The 20,653-nt window shown below is 36.8% G+C and overlaps 2 protein-coding genes across 7 annotated transcripts in view; one reads left to right on the plus strand and one right to left on the minus strand.

Moving 5' to 3' along the window:
* LOC149781375 (uncharacterized) overlaps positions 1–7,854 on the minus strand; it is a 52,375-nt gene extending 44,521 nt beyond the window's left edge. For 2 of the 6 annotated variants that reach the window (XR_016414693.1, XR_016414694.1), the window contains exon 1: positions 7,470–7,607. Coding sequence is in view for 1 of the 6 variants with exons in the window: in XM_089935464.1 (XP_089791590.1) it covers positions 7,723–7,753 (31 nt within the window). In the remaining 5 variants the exon portion in view is untranslated. Of the gene's footprint in view, positions 1–7,469; positions 7,621–7,722 lie in introns of those variants that run through there. The other 4 variants (XR_016414691.1, XR_016414696.1, XR_016414695.1 and 1 more) reach the window with 4 other exon arrangements.
* The window catches only part of LOC149781376 (uncharacterized), a 58,814-nt gene continuing 45,910 nt past the window's right edge, over positions 7,750–20,653 (plus strand). The window contains exon 1 of the mRNA XM_089935463.1: positions 7,750–8,171. Within this exon, the coding sequence (XP_089791589.1) occupies positions 7,887–8,171 (285 nt within the window). The 5' untranslated portion in view covers positions 7,750–7,886. The remainder of the gene's footprint in view (positions 8,172–20,653) is intronic.

Consider the following 20,653-nt stretch of genomic DNA (forward strand, 5'->3'; position numbering starts at 1 on the left):
ATCGGTGACCGGCAAACATGACGGGCCAAGATACCATTTCATATTGATAAAATTCTTGTATTGGGGTCCGAAAATGATAATGTATGACTTTGTAACACTAAGCTCGAATCGCCACTTATTACTGTAGTCGTATGCTATATCTAACAGCTTTTGTAGATTGCTAGGATATATAGCCAAAAGTGAAATATCATCAGCTAGGGTTGGATTTCCCACAGCTAAGGATCCAATCTTTGCTCCAAATCCACTATTTTCTAACTGTAGCAGCAAGTCATTTATAAATATTGTGTACATCAAGGTTGACAAAACACCCCCTTGTCTCACTCCTTGGCCAATTGAGAACCAATCTGAAAATTGCCCATTTACAAGAACTTTACTCTGTAAATTTGTATACATGTTAAAAAATATCAAAAGGGATTTACCCGTAATTCCCAACGTGAATAATTTAAAAAGCAGTCCTTCGTGCCACACGGTATCAAATGCCTTTTTTGTATCAAGAAAAGCAGCAAAAACCCGTGAACCCATGTTTACATTATATTGTACTGATTGCAACAGCACAAAACTCGCTGTTGTGCAGCCTAAACCTTTTTGGTAACCATGTTGTTGTGAACTGGGTATACTAGAATTAGTATCTTTGAGCCAAGTTACCAAACGTTCATGAATAATTTTCTCAAAGGTTTTGTAGATAACAGGCAGTAAAGTAACAGGCCTGTAACTTTCGAGGGAGTTCTTTGATTTTCTGTTACCTTTGTACAGTGGTATTACTAACCCTTTTTTGCAATCTACAGGTATGTAAGATTGATCAATCATCCGAGTAAATAAAATTGTCATACACTCGATGAGGTAGTCGCTGCCATAGATCAAATGTTCATTGCAAATTTGATCATGGCCCGATGCTTTTGATTTCTTTAGACCTTTAATGATTTCTCTTACTTCATTTAAACTGATACTGGTCTGTAAGGCCTCGATATGGCTTACTTCGTCCTGTAGACCCCGATTTAATTCTCTCTCTATAAATTCATAAAAGTTTCCGTCAAAACTATGGTTTAAATTCGGCGTGTGAATGTCCTCATAGTATCTAGCAAAGCCATTTGCGATGGAATCATCATCACGGACACAAACTCCATCAGTTGATAGTTCCTGACAAAAATTTGTATTGTTCCCTCTCTTAATGTTGATCATTTTCCAAAAGTGTCTTACATCGCATTCATGTGCTTTTTCAATTTCTTCATACACCTCCCCCATATATTTTTCCACAGCCAGTTTTTGAACGTTTCTAAAGTCTCTCTTCTTATCTTTATATTCTCTGTAAGAATTAAATTGACTACCCCTCGGTCTTCCCTCATTTATCCAAGTATACCTAGCTTGTCTTTGAAGTTTATGTGCTTCTTTGAGTTCATTTGACCAATATGGTTTGGCATGATAATTGAATTTAGACTTTGGAAGCGCGATGTCGCTTGACTGCTGTATTGCATTAACAATGTGCTGGTAAAGGCTATCAACATTGTCCGAAATAGTATCTATATCTAAAGTTTTCAGGCGAAGGTCCAGCTCAGATTGATAGTTTTTCAAGATATCAGCGTTTAATTTATTCCAGGCTATGTTGTTTCTCTTCATAGACTGTCTGAAGTCTCTCCCACAGGTCACTGTACGAAGGGAAGTAAGGATAGGGAGGTGGTCAGATATCGCGTGCTCTTCGTGATCTGAAACAATGTGCACACTTCGTAATCTACCTATGCATTGATCCGACAGTACAAAATGATCAATCATCGTTCTTGCTGGGGTGAACGTATAGCGGGAACCAGTGCATATTATTAAATGTCCAGCACTCACTAGATTATTATATTGCAAGAACTCATGAAATACTCTATCTTTGTAATCTCTGAAAGTGGCTGGTTCAGCTACTGCATTGAAATCACCAGTAAAATACACGTCCCCCAGCTGTGAGTACTGATCATAGAGATTTTGAATCAACTCAATTTGCGCTTTGTAACAATCTATGCCATATAATAGGGTCGGCATATATACACAAAAAATATATACATTTTGCATATCAGGAAATTTGAATTTTATGCCAACAACTCTGTCACTATTAACTTCATCTATAAAGTTAGCATATCTCATGAGAGAAGTTTTGCAGAAGATTGCAACTCCTCCTTTACCACATTTTATTAACATACAATTAGAGGAAATATCCTCTGCCTTTGCAGTGCATTTATAATCAGAACGAATAGTATCGCAAAATGGAAGTATGTGCTGTAATAGTTTATGTTCAGTTACGCAAGCTACGTCAACATTATATTTATCCAGCATTGCACTAAAGCTAAGAGCAGAGGACATAATTCCTCTAACATTCCAGGTCAGTATATTAAGATTCATATTAACTTGCAATATAGGCATATTAATACTTATGCATCGTGAAAGCAGGACTAAAATGACAAAGATGACAAAACACATTAACTTACGACAGAACATAATGGCAAATTTATGAACAATTAACTGTCACCCTAGTCACAGAATATCGCATCCTGCACCTTCATTTGCCTCCTGATCGCGATTGCTAAACCTGTCTCGCCAAGATTGATTCCCATACCACCTTCTTACATAAACACCTTTTGGCCATGTTACATCATTTTCAACAGTGTCGCAGTCTGAATTATATACAGTCAGCTTGGCCGATAGACAATTACGTCTACTGTGGATAAACTTTATGGATAACGGATCTATATCGTATTCTTTCAAGAATTTACCGAGGCCTTCAGCAGTAGATTTGACGCCAATGCCACCCACATAAAAGCGCCTTGTTCTACGTCTAACTACACCTTCAAATACAACATTCTCATTTTTGTCATCAACATCCTCATGTCCAACGATACTCTCTGAACCTATTTCTAAACCTGATTTACCAAATGATCTAGGTCTTTCTACCTGACCCCCAATAACGGTAGGTATCTTGCTAGGAGGGGTTTTCAAGTCTATACCTTTCACATTACTGTTGCTAGTAATCGGATGCCTAGCGTTCTCTATCCTGGTCGAAGTCGAAGTTAACAGTTTATTTTGATTCTGAATGGGTGTGCGTACAACATTTGTCACATCAGGATGAACACTGGCTTTATAAATCTGTGGGATATTTCCATCGAAGGGGGCGATATGTCTTCTAACGAAAGTCTGTGAAATTATATCCGAACTTTTTGAAACCAGAGTTTGCAGAGCACTGACCCCACTCTTTTCCATAGTTGTTTGGGCCGTTACACCGGTTCGTGACTCCACTGCCGTTGTACCTGGTGGAGAGTCGTCAGCCTCAACCAACACGGGAGACAAACAGTTGGACACTGCAGTTCTGTTCTGAGATTCACTTGATAGGCGGCAGTGTGTATCGCAACCAGTTTTGTTAGAGTCGATCAAGACGGAAGATGAACAGTTAGACACATGAATCTTGTTCTGAGCAGCAACTGATGGAGAGCTATCACCACATCCATTGGGACTACATGATAGGTTACTTACAGCTGGACTATTCGTGCGAACGACATCCGCATAAGACATGGGTTTACTCAAAGATTTCATCAGCTTAACTCTTAGTTGCTCGGTGATGGTGTGGAGAGTTTCATTTTCTTTCATCAACACGCTTTGAGTAGTTTTCAGTGACGTAATCTCATTACGGAGCAGTTCTATTGTTTGAGATTGTGCCTGTACCTTATTGTTTACATCAGCACGGAATGCATTAAGGTCATTCATATTCACCAATGTGATTTGGGTTGCCTTCAGAGATATAATCTCTTCTTTGAGCGAAACGACAGTTTGTTGTAGATGACCGCAATCACTCTTGATTTCCGCTAGCGAGAGTCTTGCTGAATTAATCACTTGTTCTGCTTGCCCTGAGCTATGTTCATCGTCATGTTCACAATGTTCAGCTTGTACATTAGGGTTTGATTTCTTCTTGCTAAAAATAGAATCGATCTCGCAAGGATCCCCTTTTATAAATATAGCTAAAGAATAACAATCCCTTGCATATTTTATTAAACTACTTACACCATTTCTGTTTTTTCTAACAACCAAATATCCAGATGGACAGCCAGGAAAACCTCGTGCTCTACTAAATAAAACTGACCTGTACCAGGTTACAATATCTTCACTGTCGTGTGAAACCTCTAGCAATTTCTCAATATACATGTCTCTGGGTAGATTATCTAGTTCCTGATCAAGTCTTCTAATATAGTCCTGATTGGGAACCTGAGATATGACATCTTGATATGTTGGGCTGTTACAACGGTGACTCGAATCTTGGGCATCTCTGTCAAAACATGTATTATCAACATTCTGTGTACTCGTGTACTGAGGTTGCGAGCATAGATCTGCCTTGTTTGCATTGTCAGGCTCATCACTCACCAAATCTGCGTCATAAAAAGCATTTAAACCACAATTCCCATGTACAGTACAATCACCTTCATTTTCTGTTTCCAGTTCAGTATATTTCTTCCTGGAGCGAGTCTCATAAACAGAATTATCCATGATTTGCACATAAGCACTGCAACGTCCATCTGAACAGTCCGCCATCTTCAATTAGTCTGTGTGTTTTCTCAGCGCAATGTTTTGAAAGCAGGAATAACGTCTGTTTTAAACAGTAAACAAGTCAAGCCGATTCCATAACTGTCAAATGGTAGGAAAACCAAATCAGAAAATTCCCAAGGCTCATCTACAACCTATTCCTGCCTTTGAAAAACCATTCAGTAGAACTATGGTAGATTGTGTTGGTCCCTTACCTAAGACCAAGTCAGGTAACTAATACCTATTGACCATTATGTGTGCATCAACAAGTTTTCTAGAGGCAATTCCCTTGAGGAATATAAAATCTAAAATAATAGTAAAAGCTTTGATAAAGTCTTTTACTCAATTTGGCCTATCCAATTATATCCAACTGGGTCAATGGTCACATATTAGGTCTGGAACTTTCCAGCCTAATTTGCTTGAATTTGGCATTCAGTAGTTCAAGTCAGAAGTGAAGTTATGGTTTGACAGATCTATAGTGGGGAGAACTTTTGAGTTTTGTAATAATGGGGTTCTGTCTCTCTTGCTCATTCATCAGATTTGTCTTCAGTTTAGATATTAGGGCCCTTACAAAGTTAAGAAGAAAATCAATGAGTTAAATTGTAATATTAGTGCTCTTGGGATCTAAATAAATTACAGGAGTACCAGTATATTGAAAGAGATAGTCAGGTTAAACATGCAATTAATTAAGTTGTACCATGTCCCACTCAGTGAAGATATAAGTGAAGGAATATCATCGGATTCTACTATAATATAAAGTAATGCCGTCTGGGATGAAAGGGTCGCCAAATACATTTCAACGCCTCATGAATATGATTACCTCTGGTCTAGACAATAATGATGCTTACATCGATGATGTCATCATCTACAACGACACCTGGAAAGAACATTTAGCAACAATTCGGAAATTCTTTGACAGACTCACAGATGCATGTTGGACAATTAATTTATCTAAAAGTGAGTTCTGCCGTGCTAGTGTAACTTTCCTATGACACATCGTGGGACATGAACAAGTTAAGCCTATAGATGCTAAGGTCAAGGCTATCTCTGATTTTCCCGTGCCTGTAAATAAAAAGCAACTGATGCGATTTTTGGGTATGGCCAGATACTATCGAACATTTATTCCAATTTTTCTATAATTGCTGAACCCCTGACAAATTTTCTGAGTAAGAAAAACAAGTTCCTTTCGACTGAAAAATGTCAGGAGGCTTATGACAATTTGAAAGTCATACTTAAAAGCGCGTCAGTTCTTACAGCTCCAATTTCAGCCAATCTTTTAAATTGTCTATTGAAGCATATATCCCTTAAATGAAAATAATTTGAAAACATACTTTTAAATAAGGTTTTTATTTGTTTTAACGTTGTTGATTTACTTAGATTATTAGATTATTTAAATCCACTTCATTTCTGTCTAAATGTTTTAAACTTCATCCATGTGGGGGAGGGGGCGGGTGGATCGTTACTTTCAGTATAAGAACAATATATAGATATTCGGGACTAGAAGTGGTTGGACCAGACCGGTTTTCCTGACAAAGTTTAGTGCATGATTGCAAGTGCAGATGTTCGATAAATTTTGGTCTGAAAATTATGTGATTAAAATTAACACATTAACCCCTGGCGACGAGTTAACGTGGCAGGAGGTAGTAGCCTACTGTCGAACTCTGTTGCGTCATGGTCATGCATGATACACTAAAGTGGGTGGTATTATAGAAAGTTAGACAGATGCAGCTCTACAATGATACCAAATAATCTGGAATTTCTAGTTGCACTACAAAATATAGAGGGAAAAATCTCATTTTTGACCCGATTTTTTCTACCTAAAATTAGCCCTTGGTCGGGATCCGATTTTGTGTTGGCATTTTAGACTTTTTGGTAAAAGATCTAAGGCAAACCGGTATGAACTGCAAACAGACAGATGAACCTTTGCAAAAAGTAGGATAAGATGGGCATTTGGAATAAAGAGTGGTCTCGATACAAAAATAATGGCTCCGTTTAGGTGGCGCTCTACAGTTTCGTATTTTGCATAGGTTAGGATTTTAAAGAAAAAGAATTTCCCCAGCTTTCCTCACAGGTTATACTGGCTATTTAAAAAAGACCTTGTATATCTTAGGTACAATTAAAAGAACCTTTAATTCCCTTTATTTTGGTGTATGATTGATGGATGTACTATGGGTTATAGAGTATACAGCTTGGCCTTACTTCAAATGTGCACCTTTCAAAAAAGTGCTAGCTCTACTTGGTCATTTTCACTTCCTGAACTTATGAGGTAAATTGTATAAAAACGAGCCGATAACTTCTTTTTTTACATTTTATAGATTTGGTAATTCATTCATTGCACTTTCAGAAGCTGGTAATGTCTAATCTGGCAAAATTCATTTTCAGTTTTTAACACAAGGGAGCAGTCATTTTAGTTAGCAGTGTGCTTAAATCATGTAAAATTTCCAAAAGTACAGTATCTAAAGAAATATCATCGACATTACATTAATGTACCAATTTTCTCTCCATTGTGCATGTTTTAAATGCGAACTACTTCACCTTACATACGTCACTCTCTCAAAAGTACATATTAACTGGTGAGCGCCCTCTTAGCAAAAAAATCAATTTTTAAAAAAAAAAATCAAACTTTTGCCATTCTGCTCATGCGCGAGCCAAATAGCCAATAAAAAAACGATGGTTTTAAGACAACTAGGCAGTATGTTATTGAAAGATCACCTGAGATTTGGTGTTTTTGGATGTATTCACAAATAGCTTTCAAAATGTGTTTCCTACTCGAATTTCAGGCGAAAACGATAAAAACCTCCAGGGGTTAATGTGTTAAGGCGCATATTATAAACAATCAGGAAACAATGGACTTTGGTAGAAAAAATATCTTAGTATTACCTTTTAAATAAAAAATATTTTATCTAAGATCAATATAAAATGCATACATGTAATTATTGCGGTGATTCTCCTCCATGATTCCACTGCGTACTTTTCATTTTAGAATGTCTCCCTCCCCCGCTCTCTCGATCTTAGCGCATGTAGCAGAGGTCGTGGATTGTTCAATCCACTCTCTATGCTGTTGGAAATGCGAACAATCTACAATACAGGATCATTTCATGTCAAAAGCATACATATGACTCTATTAACAGAACGAAACGCTGAAGTCAACACTGTGTGAACTCAGATAATAATCAATACCTTGTGAATAAGAAAGAAGAATGACCACCATTTCTTTTCCCTCTGTCGATTAGTCTAAGCGGTAGCGAAGCACGCCTCTAGAGCCTCACTTACTCAAGCGGAAAGTGCGTTCATTTTATGCATGTTATACGGCCAAAATACACGTTCGTAGTACAGAAGTTAAGATGGCTGCTACAGCACCAAAAGTGGTTTCCATTTTTTTGTTCCTTACTGTGGTACTTTTGGTTGTTTGGTTCGTGTCAGATGGATATATTCGCAGTGAACAAAGCACTTTGCCAGTGACGAAATCGTTTATTACTGAAAAAGAGGCTGATAAGATGGTATACAGATTTACATCGGAACAAGTCTCTCATGACTTGAATGTTGTGGAACTCCTCATACAACAAAGGAATAACGCATCGAAGAAAGCGAATCAACTGCAGCAGAAAATCGGACAAATGCAGTGCGAGGTAAGAAAATGGCTGCTAATCTTATTCATCAATTCACCCCATTTTTCTTCCTTCCTAGTTTTCGGTTGCAGGATTTATCTGTCAATCTGTCTTTGTTGCTGGAACCATCAGTGCATTTTTGTGTATGAATGGATCGAATTCGTATGTTTAATTTATCCCAACCATCACAGTTTTTGTGTGTGTATCTATTTACAGACTGTACGATAACCGTTCTGGTAGGTTGTACGTCTGCCTACATTATATATATATATATATATATATAGATCGAGCAAACGATTTCACCACGAGATGATGATCAAAGGGTAAGTTTGTGAAGTATGAACAAGTTGGTTATTTAACAACTGAACTTATAAGATATTAAGCTCTGTGTGTGTGTGTGTGTGTGTGTGAGAGAGACTGATAAACTGCGGCAAGACTACAGCTGAGGAATTCGGACACTCATTTCAGAAATAGTTTGTGTTCCATACATATTATATCGCAGATTGGAAAGTTTAATTTGTTGCTGGACTGGGGACTAATAACTGACGAGTTGATAAATGATCGGCTGAAGATTGTGATCGATTAGAAACTTCACAAAATAGCAGATTTAGTAGAGAAATTAATGGGGTTGACAAAACCTCAAATGTTGGACTTTAACCAGGACATCTCGTTTGGAAAAAGGAAATAACGTGTGATTATATGACAAAATATCTAAAGTTACAACACAAAATTTGGGAACCTAAATTTGCAGGAGGAATAACAAAAGTAATTTAGTTATTTCATACGAGTGCGTAAGTTTAAACAAGATTTGAAAACAAAGACACATTTTTTTATTTATTCCCAAAATAAACCCCACACGTCAGTACAAACGCAAAATAATGAAAGACAGATGAAAGAACTAGAAAATGATTACTCTTTCAGACGTTTCTCGTTTTCTTGGTCTGGATGTTTTCCTTTAGATTTCGATCGACCCATACGTTTATCTGTAAAGCCCTTTCTGTTCAGACTAAATCATTAAATTAGGTTCACAATCACAGTTGTTGTACAAATAAGATAGATGCATACCTAGTTGTATGATAAACTGTTAGCGATAGATTGGCATGATGTCATTTTTCTATCTTGTGCGTACCGAACATATCTCGATGTTGTTGTTACTTAAAGCCATAACGTGATGTCCAGTGGACATAATCACAGGGGCTCGCATTGTTGCTTACAATTTACCTGTCATACATGTACTGCATAAATTTTAAGCAACGATACGAGCCCCTGAGGATGACGTTTTGGTGACGTCTTATTGTGAACTGATGGTCGCTTAATATATACACATGATATAAATTTGACAGAACTTAGAGGCAATGGTTACATTTGCAGTCACTGTATCATTAGGAACTAGTACACCCCCTCCAAGTAAATTTGAGATCGACCGTGCTGAAGGGATGAGTATTTTGAAATAAAATGTTTCGAAAACATAAATCCAGGTGATTTTGGGGGGAGAGGTAAATTCCACCTCTCCCGTCGGAAATTGCATCGTCGACTGTTGGTAATGTGCAATTCAGTACAGGTGAGTAGGAATTATACTCTGGGAAAAAAAAAGTGGCTATAGGAGGTCATTTTCAGAGACTATTTTTAGTTTTCCAAACCTATCCCAATTTTAGTGATAGTGATTCCAATTTAAAGTATCTTGTAACACTCAGCACTCAGTTTACGAAAGAAAAACTAGCAATAAAATAACTATTTTCTTTTCTGCCGATTGACACAGTGTCAGTATACAATTTGTATGCAGTGAAACGAAAATATGGCATAATAATAAATATGGAGTCCATAGACAATCAAGACTATCACTGTCCTGCGCGTACAGATTAGTGGAGATCTCATTTTAATTAAACTTGGCCATAGCATTATACGAGAAAAAAACAATGGCACAATTGTACATGTCAGTTGGTAAATCTAAAAATGATAAAATAATGTCAGGGACAGTATTACTGGTGGAGGAAGAACTCGTGGAAAACCTCGGAAAGAACCACGGTCCCACGAGAAGCTACTGGCAAGCTTTCTCACATACCCACATTGGCCGAATCTGAGACTCGAACCAACGCTGATAGAGGTGAAATGGCAGTGATCCTTAACGGTGAGCGCTTTAGACCACTCGGCCTCTCTGGGCCCCGCTGAGTATAGTAGTTTGGAATATTTTAATAATGTATATGATTCTCATTGTATGCTGTACGTCTGTCTGCATGCCTTCAGTTTCCAATAAATGCTTGTCGTTCGATATGCATTGTGTTACAAGATTGTAACCAATCCCAACCATCTTCAGGACTCCTAACCCTGAAGCGCAGTGATTTCAAAGACATGCGCTTTCAGGTGCTCTTGATTTAGCATTCAACCAAATTAAAAGAGTATGTGCGGTTCCGATTACTCAACCAACACATTTTTGCCGACTCTACATTTATTTTTGGGAAAGAAATTGGGGACAATATTTCAGGACAAAAGAAAAATTACAACGGGAAGTAAGTTGCTTTGGTGTTTAGTGTAACTAGAACCATACATTTTGTTTTATTTGGCTTAACCATGCATATGTACTTTTACTGTCGTGATGAAACCTGCTCAATTGAAATACATGCATGACACACGATAAGGCTGGCAAGTTGAGTAGATGATATTCAGTGAGTACATATCAGAGCTGTCTTAAGATGATATGATGTACAAACTGCTGTATGTCATTTGCTTTCGTCCTTATGTGACGTGCATATTTATTTATATGCGGTGGTTTCGTACTTAATTGATGTGCAAACGTCTTTATATGATGTAATTTCGTCTTTTTTGATGTGCAAAGGATTTTATATGATGTACTTTTGTCCTTGTATTGTGCATACATATCTTGATATGTGGTGCTATTATCTTTATATCATGCAGTTTAAAAAAAAAAAAAAAAACTATATTCGTCGAAACTTCGTTATAGTGGTGCATACTTCTTGATGATGATGAGCAGAGACGGAACTTAGGCAGGCGTTTGGGAATGCGAGATTGAGCAGACATAAGTGGTCGTTTATTTTAGTTGTAATGGATGTCAAGTTGCGAATTTTCAGAAACGTATTTTGTAAAAATTTCATATATTCATTTCTTACAGAATTGATACATACTGAGAAAATGAAATAAGCACTTTATTAATATATTAAGTCTAATTAATGATAATATTAGAATAAAGTGATGATATACAAATATATTGGGTGAAATGCACATTGAAGAATGCACACACAAGTAGTTTTCGTGTACAGTAATACCTCGTGCATTCGCGTTTCTGGATTCGCGAATTCACGGATTCGCGAAATTTTCATTGGTACCCTCTACGTACATGTTTTCTTTATTTTATTGAATTGTACATTCGTTATATGACTTCTGTGACATATGAAGTTTACCTAGTTTACCTTCCTGACAATGACAAAGAAAACGTCAGTCATTAAGTTTACTTCGTTACTTGGTTTTACCTTACTGTGAGTGCAAAAGAAAACGGCAGCCAATGAATTAGTATATGGGTAATATTAGTATACATGTACCGTACTGTAAATGCGCTAGTGTGGCAAATACCCATTAGGCGATACTGTACTCTATTTTTACGTCAACCATTTATTTCTCTTTTTAAGGGTAATGTATTAAGCTAACTTTTAAATGAAATTAAAGTGCTTTGGGAGCATGATTTGGGTCATATTTAGGGTTTAAACCCTAGAAATAAGCATTTATTAGCAGTTTTAGTGACTCGTACCAAACATTCCCGATTCCTCCTGATCCGCGACTGGTTCTGGAACCTAACCTCGCGAATGTTCGAGGTATTACTGTACACTGCATTCGGATTTCCCATCCATACGTTAAACAATGATATTACGGCAACATGGTATCATTTACAAAGCCTTCACTCAGATACACAGTTATGATACAGAGGCTATCGAGCACTTATAATAGAACGATCAGTACACTGTACTGAACTTTATTGCCAACTCGGGTCTAACAATAGACGTTACAGATTAAGTAATACAAATTATTAAAGGTGTTGGTACAGCGGATAGACATGAAAGAGCGCTCACGGTTTCGGATGACTGCCATCTCACCTCGGTCTGCATGGGTTCGAGTCTGCGTGGGTTCGAGTCTTGGCGGACAAGTACAGTACGTCGAGAGTATGAAAAATAGTTTCAAACGACCATTTACTTGATTTTTTTTAATGATTTGCCAAGCTGAATATGTCTCATTTTCATTTAGAACTAAATACAATTCGTGGTAAATGTGTGTTACTTGTGTTCTTGCAAAACATTAGATCGCGGGATCACTTCCGTTGTTTGGTGGTAAATAAATCTTGCATGAGCATGCTGGACTCGCGACAGAAAGGGCGCGGGTTCAATTCCTACCAACGGACCAACCTGGGTCAGCTATCGTGGTGTGTCCTTGGGCAAGGCACTTTACTCCTATTGCCTCGGCACTAAATAACCTACTTGTGTTGATGTGCCGTAAAGCACCAAACCAACCAAAATCTTGTATGTAATGCACAATCCAATATTGCCTGAAAAGCTCTTAATGGAAGTGATCGGTTTTGAAAACGCCGTAAATGATCAAGTTTCCAGTTTCCTCATTCACAGATGTCGCGGTATGAGTCGCCGTAGCGGACAATATCTTGTCCAATGAGAACGTTGAAGTTGAGATTTTAAAGTGATATGTCGAGAATTACAATTTAACCTGTTGAATCAAATAGCGTATACTTACAGGTACATCGTGTCGGTCGAGATTTTAGATTGTGTCTGTTTAATTGTACAGCGTCGGTTCACCTTTTAATGTCATATAAATAGAATTCCAAGTTCACAAGTCGAATCTCACTGTTTGTTTTAAAAGTTCCATTTGATACGTCGAGTATTTAGATGTTAACTGTTAAATTACACAGTGTTGATTGACACTTGGAAATCAAATGCTGATTTTTTAAGATTTTGTCTTAGCTGGTCCATTGAGAACGTTGTAGTTGAAATTTCAATATCGTACGGTTAGAAATCAAATTTCACGTGTTGAATCAAACTGTTTTCGCATAAAATTCCGTTGTCTTGTTTGAGATTTTAGATTTTCTCTGATGAATTTTACAGCTGTGGTTTTTATTTCAAATGTTGAGTATTTAGATTTCGATGAATTACACAGTCGATTGAAACTTCGATGTCCAATTTCGAGTTTTTAGATTGTAGCAGTTGAAGTGTACATTAGTGATTGAAATTTTAACGCTGCACATCTTGATTCACATTCATTGTACTGATAGTTCCATTTTGTTTGTCGAGTTATTAGATTGTCTTTGCTGAATTACACAGCGGTGGTTTTTTTTTTTTGTTCGCTTTGTCAGATTTGCTTTTTTTATATAGTGAAATAATTGTTGCTCTTAATAGTTACATTGCACGATGAGAATGATTACTGTTAACATTTCAAAATAGTATCGAGCGTTGAGATATATCATTTGTGTATTCAGTTATGATGCCACATTACATTTTATGCATTTACAGTTTGAAACATATCATTCATGGTTTGAGAATTACTAGGAGCTTCTTCGCCAGAGGACGCACTCGCTAAAAGAACCGCGCTATTTTTAGATATGGAAGATCCCGTTGATTGATTTTAATGAGGGGCAATAAAGTGAAATCACTACTTATATTAGTTATCTTGCTGCTCTTTGTTGAAGAGACTATAACTAGTGAGCTGCAGGACTATATTTTAAGTATATATAGTGAATGATATTCTTATGTTTTACTTTATTATACCTATCCAGAAATATCGACGTTTTTGACCTCATGTGTTTTGTTTTGTATGAATTTTTATATTGAACAGGTGTTAGCAACAATAATTTTGTGCATAAAATCTCACCCTTGCACTCATAGATAGTTCCCAACCGACATCATCAACAGCCATATTTGTGGTATGCTGGCAGATTTACTTACTGTTGAGTTTATATGTGTTTGGAAGTTTAAATAAATTCATTGAATCTGACCATACTGTTACAAAACATACATACATAAACGGAAATCAGGCTTTCTGTTTTGTATCTGTCTAATCTATTGATGCTTGACTCTTCTTTATAAGTTGATTTTGCTTCAGTTTCGGCTTGTTCAAAAGTGTCAGTTTCAGTGGTCGCATATAGGAGAAACTGCCAGGTTGCCCCTCTTCCAGGTAAAATGGGCAGCATATCGTCTGCTTGTCGTTATACAGGGTTATAAACAGGGAAAATAACCGGCAGACGTTTGATTTTTAGCTAATCACAGATGAATGAGATTACAGTGTATCAGTATGTCTTGGCAGGGAGAAATGTGCAGGAACTCCTGTAATTAGTCACTCAAAAGAATACAAAACAAAATTAAAAAAAATATATTTTATAGCTTTATTAACATTGACAAATATTCGAATTCCATCTGAATATTAATCTTCAAACGAAGATTACGCACACTTCAGAAGTTCAGTTACCTAAAGAGACTCCTCAGTTCCTCGTCAGCTGTGGTGGGTCCTGCGGTTGTAGATCTTGCAGACGAGCATTTTAATCTGCTGATGCTTGACTCTAGTGCCGTTCGGCCCTCATCTTACAAGCTAGCAGCTGAATCCAATCCATTCGTCTCGGTTGCTTGATTCTTTAGAATGTCACCGAACGTACGGTTCAAGCTAAGCCAATAAATCAGCCCTTCACCCATGATGATATTGATTTTCGGGCGAGGGGCTGATATCACCTATTCAGTAAAAGTTGCAATTATCTGCATCCAACTTTGGCTGCACACATCGATGTATATTTTATAAACTTACCGGTATTTCTCGTTGCTGTGCAGCTACGTTCGGCTGAAGGGTTCTTTTGGTGACATGTAAGTTATATTTACTGAGCAAATCATATGTTTGGTGACTTGTAAATCCACATGGAATAACACAACCATCTGTCCTGTTGCCATTTTGAATTTCGCGCTTGATGTGGCTGTTATCAATTACCGGTATGTGTCTAAAGTGTAGGCGGGTTTGTTCCGCAACGATTTGCATGCAGCAGAACTGTATATTTTAATGAACAAGTGACATCATACCCACAACATCGTCCATCACTATTACCAGAGATTTGTGTGGTTGATTTATCGGACTAGGTTCAAGCTTACCCGCCTTGTCATTTTATCAGCATAAATGCAAGAATTTTAATGTCATTAAAAATAGATAGAATTAAGTCATGCAGCACATTACTACTGTTTGTCAAAATAAGAGCAATATGAGGGGGCAAATTTCTGCCGATCTACGAAAGCACATTAGTTTGAGTCAGAGAACAATTAGTTAGATTTATGGGGACAGGCGCTTGTTAGATCGCTATACTGCAGCGATTTCTAATGTCTGGTCGGTAGAGGTAGTGATTTTTAAATTAAGCGTTCGTTTACTTAACCGCGAGACGGGCTATTAGGGACACGGCTATCTTCGATTTCATAGGGAACTGTCAAAATTGAAAATTTCCAGAAACCGTTAGTCGAAAACCTGGAAGGGCAAGTTGACCCCAATTTTGGCGCCTAGTTATAAAAGGCGGTAAATATATTTAATCCTGATTGGTTACGCGAAATAAGGAGCGTGTTTCCCACACGAAATTTCCTAGTTTTAAATATCGCATCATCGAAAAATCTAATTAGTCTAAGCTTTGCTGCAAGAGTAAAGGTACAGGGGACACCGAGAATCAGTTTGGAAGAAATTCTCTCGTAAAACATTTTTCCCAGGGACTGGATGTATGGAAGGTAAACGAACACAATTTGGCGGTATGAATGAACAAAGCTTGAAGCACGAGGTATTTTCATAATAATCTGTGCATGAACTTAATTGTTTAAATTCGTAGATAAATTCCCTTGATATGAGTATAACTGTGTTGAGTGTGAACTCGTGCAATAATCTTTATATAAGGTTGTCGAATTGTTTGAATTTTGTCGTCTTGTTTGTATAGGAATTAGGTTCTAAGAATCTCATGCATTGCTTTAGTTAATGAGTTACGAGAATCCGTGTCAGTTCACCGATCTTAGGTAATTTCATGTATGCTAAAGACTTGAATGCGTGTATTTGCTGAGCATAACGGTAAGCCATATTGTGTATTTCAATCATTCATTCATTTGTGTAATTGAGGCGAGAGCGAACTGTTATATATTGTGTGCTGTTAATGCGAGGTGATGAATTAGCCATTAGGAAGTGCAATAATCATCTGAAACTAGGTTTGTCTTGTCTGCCATGCTTGGCCGATTAAATAGCATTTGGTCTCTGTTTCAATACCGATAGTACGATCTGATAACGAGAGGGGAGTAATGATCTATCCTCAGTAGGATAACCGACAGAAAATGTAGGTTGTTCTCTGTTGTTTTAAAAGGGGAAAATACCTCTTCAGACGTATCCTCAGATGTACATACGCACCGACGTATCCAAGTATATGTGTATCTACAAGCTTACATATCCGCCTACCCACACAAAGTTTGAGGACCGAAATGAGGCGAAACAGTGGGAAGGTTGGAGAGAAAAGAGAAAAGAAAAGGAAAAAGGCGAAAGGACAAAACAGCTACAGTGAAATTGGAGTGAACCAGAACTAAACATGTTATGCAATTCTACAAGGCAACGACTTCGATTTTATAAATATATTTGTGTCTTGAAATTCGGCGAAAGATTTATTCCAAAAAGAAGTGTATCTTCCTAATGTATTGTATTATCGCCATTGTTATTGTAACTGATTAAATTGTGATTTTTTTTTTTTTTTTTTTTTTTACGGGGGCTCTAGTCGTTCTGTTCCGTTTATCTACTCAGATCTTTATTTATTCTATTTTAAGTTTACTCGATCCGGGCAGTAGCACCGAGGACGATCATCTCCTAGATAACGAGAACCGAATAAAGCGGACACCTTGAAAGAAGGTACAATCCGCCAATCAACCCACACCGTTTACAAAGAGTGGGGCGTTACAAGCAAGATCAATACTTTTAGGAGATGTACTCGTATTTACGCGCATCATGATAAGAGAAACAAGCGATAACAACAAGCAGCCCCCTTGTTTAAAAAATACGCGCTGATTTACAAGAGTGACCTCTAGCGAGCCTCAGTCGAGGAAATTCATTGTTATTCTCGACCTGTGAATGGTAACTTTCAAACTGTAAATGCATAAATGGTAATGGCGCCTCACAGCTGAATACACGAATGATATATCTTACTACTCGATATTATTTTGAATTGTTAAAGGGTTATTCTCATCGTTTAATGTAAGTTTTAACACAAACATAACATTTCACTACAAAAAAGTATTTCTGACATACACAATGAAAGGTCCAAGCGCCGCTGTGTAATTCAACATACACAATCTAAAAACTCGACACACGGAAAGGAACTTTCAGCACAATAAATGTGAATCAACATGTTAAATTGAAATTCCAGACATATGACTTTAAGCGTTGCAACAACCGCTGTGTAATTCAGTAGATAGTCTAAAAGCCAGACATTATACATCGACATTTCAACCGACTGTGTGTAATTCAATAGATAAAATCTAATACTCGACATATGAAATGGAACTTCAAAACAGACGGTTTAATTCAACACGTGAGTTAAGAATTCTAGGCATATGACATTGAAATTTCAACTACCGCCGTGTAATTCAAACGACACAATCTAAAACCTCGACAGTGTAAATGAAACTTTCAACCATTACTAAGTAATTCAACAGATACTATCTAAAACCTCGATCCAGAAAATGAAATGGAACTTTATGGACAAGCAGTTTGATTCAACACGTGAAATTGGAATTCTCGACATTGACATTAACGACCGCTGTGTGATTTAAAAGATACAATCTAAAAACTCTACATTGGATATCTAAGTTTCAACAACGCTGTATAAAATAAACTTCAACACAAACTGTTTAATTCAACACGTGAATTAAGAATTCTCGGCATATGACATTGAAATTTCAACCGCTGCTGTGTAATCCAAACAAAACAATCTAACAACCTCGACTTGGAGAATGAAATATAACTTTAGTGACATGTAATTTTATTCAACACATTAAATAGGAATTTTCAACATATGACATTAAAATTTAAAATGCACCTTTCTCATTGCATCAGCTTTTGTCCGCTACGGCGCCTCATATCGCGGTTCTATACGTATACAATATTTATTGTAAAATTATAGCTTTCAGTACAGTCAAGCGGGCAATCTTAAGATGGAAGGACCTACAAATGAAATCCCAGGGCAGATAATTAATAATTTACATTGTGTTTCTAGAACTTCAAAATGAAAATGTCACATTTGGTCGGCGGGTTGAAGGTTTCTTTGCTAATGACTTGATTGTAGCATGATACAAACTGACAGACCCAAACTCTTCTGATGTCACCCGCAAAACAAAATCAATCAGTATTTAAGACAAATGAAAAAAATGTCACTAAAACACTATAAATATGTAAGTAAATCAGAAATATCTTACTGGTGCAGTTCATAATTTTCCTATAATTAACAATTGTCTTCTTTTGAACCACACTTACTACCTTACCAGAAGTGCTTTCACATACTAGCGGAAACGTGTCCTTCAGTTACTCTAATTCTCACAGCTGCAAGCAAAATTAATACATGTACCGCCCATGGAAAACATATTTACGATATATAGCTAACATGTAGATGATGCATTATGAAAGAACGACCGGTGCTAACAGAAAATATCAAGATTGGCGGATTGATACAGAGCTATATGCGATGAACAGATAACATGGAAGTGAACAGAAAACAAAAGACTTCAGTTTGACATCATTTATATCACACGTTAGAAAATTTCTTTGTTCTTATGTTACGTGTTTAGCCTCGAATAAACAGTAACACAAGTAAGTGAAAACAACAAGCTTTTGAGTTTTAGAAGGGCTTGTATTAGGCCGAAATACTTTTCTGCCAGAAGACTGTTGAGTAGAGGTATTGTTTACAAAAGAAACTTTATGAGCTAAGGCATAATTGTCAGCGGCACGAGCAGCATTTCCATGGTTTAGATGTTATGCTTGTCAAGATAAACCCTAATATCACTTTGGACACAGTTTTTAAACTCTTCAGCCAATATGAGTTGTCAGAGACTTTAGTAATCTCTATTAACCTTTCTAGAAGAGCACCATCTATCAAATTGTCGTGCTTTTTCCCATGGAAATTCGACATAGGTCTGGTCAGCTTCTCTTTTTTATATAGTTTCGGAATTTTTGCCAATAAGCCTCAGGGACTAGCTCATAACCGATCAAGATATAGTCCTTAACTATGTCATAGTCAGCACTCTGCTCTACTGACAGTGAAATGTAAATATCACGAGCTCTACCAGTGAGTACACACTGCAGTGATAGAGTCCCGTACTCTCTTGGCCACTTCATACTCTCAGCATTTTTTTCAAAACGACAAAAAATGCCTGCTTCTTGGTGTTAACTTGATATTTCTTAAAACATCAAAAGATCGGGAGTGGGTTCCCATTGCCAGCTCTAATTCTTTTATTCGAATTTGAAATTCCATTTCATCCTTCTCTGATTGTAAATGCATTTGCCTATGTTTTTCTCTTTCTTCTTTCTGAAGTTCCAGTTTCCTCAACTCCAATTCCATCTTGTATTTTAATTCTAATTCCTTCATTTTTAATTGTTCCTTAGTAGGATTTGAAAGAAAGATTTCCACTTTATTTACATTTTAGAAACAAATTGCCGATGTCACTAAAAATTTTAAAACTATGGGGAATTCAAATTTCAAACAACAAAATTTCCTGACATTTTCTAGGCTAAATTCGAAATTATCCCAGACGAGCCCCCAATTCTTTAGGCTCGAATAAACAGGAACACAAGAAGAGTGAAAACAACAAGCTTTGAAAAATATAATAATTTATTTTCCTGGAAAAATTCTGTAAAAATAAATAAATATAAACTTACGGTTTTAAGAATCAAATCAAAATATAATCCAAGAATAACATTTTAGAAGTTCTAATAATAGAATGTTCTAATGATTTCAAGTTCGAGTCCCGACGAAGAATCCAAGATGGAAGACGTTGACGTACGATATAACCTGTAGTGTGTTGAAGTCTACAGTTCCTTGTAGAAACAAGAAATATCACTCCGTTTTTGGAAATCTGAATTTTTTTTGGTATAAGAGCTGTCTTTTTAAAGAATCTCACATGAGCACACGTATTTTCCAGGAAAAAGAAGAATGAATCCTTTTGAATCCAAGTAATTTGAAATAACTCCAAACGACACAACACTTTCCAGTTTAAAGGAAAAAGCCCAACTGTATTTACGTCTCTAATACGATGGTTTAGAACTTTAATTTTACGCCCCGGATAAGAGTCACGCGGTCGTGTTTACATAAAAAAAAAATCACGTAGCCCCTATATGTCCTTGATAAGACCCAATCATTTTACTCTGAGAAATAAAATTTTAAAAAATTGTTTACACCTCAAATTACATAGTCCCATCATGACCTAGACAACAGCTAATCATTTTTAAATAAAAATAGA

The sequence above is a fragment of the Sinohyriopsis cumingii genome, chromosome 15 (genome assembly GCF_028554795.1).
Source record: "Sinohyriopsis cumingii isolate HCF-2022 chromosome 15, ASM2855479v2, whole genome shotgun sequence".
Lineage (NCBI taxonomy): Eukaryota > Metazoa > Mollusca > Bivalvia > Unionida > Unionidae > Sinohyriopsis > Sinohyriopsis cumingii.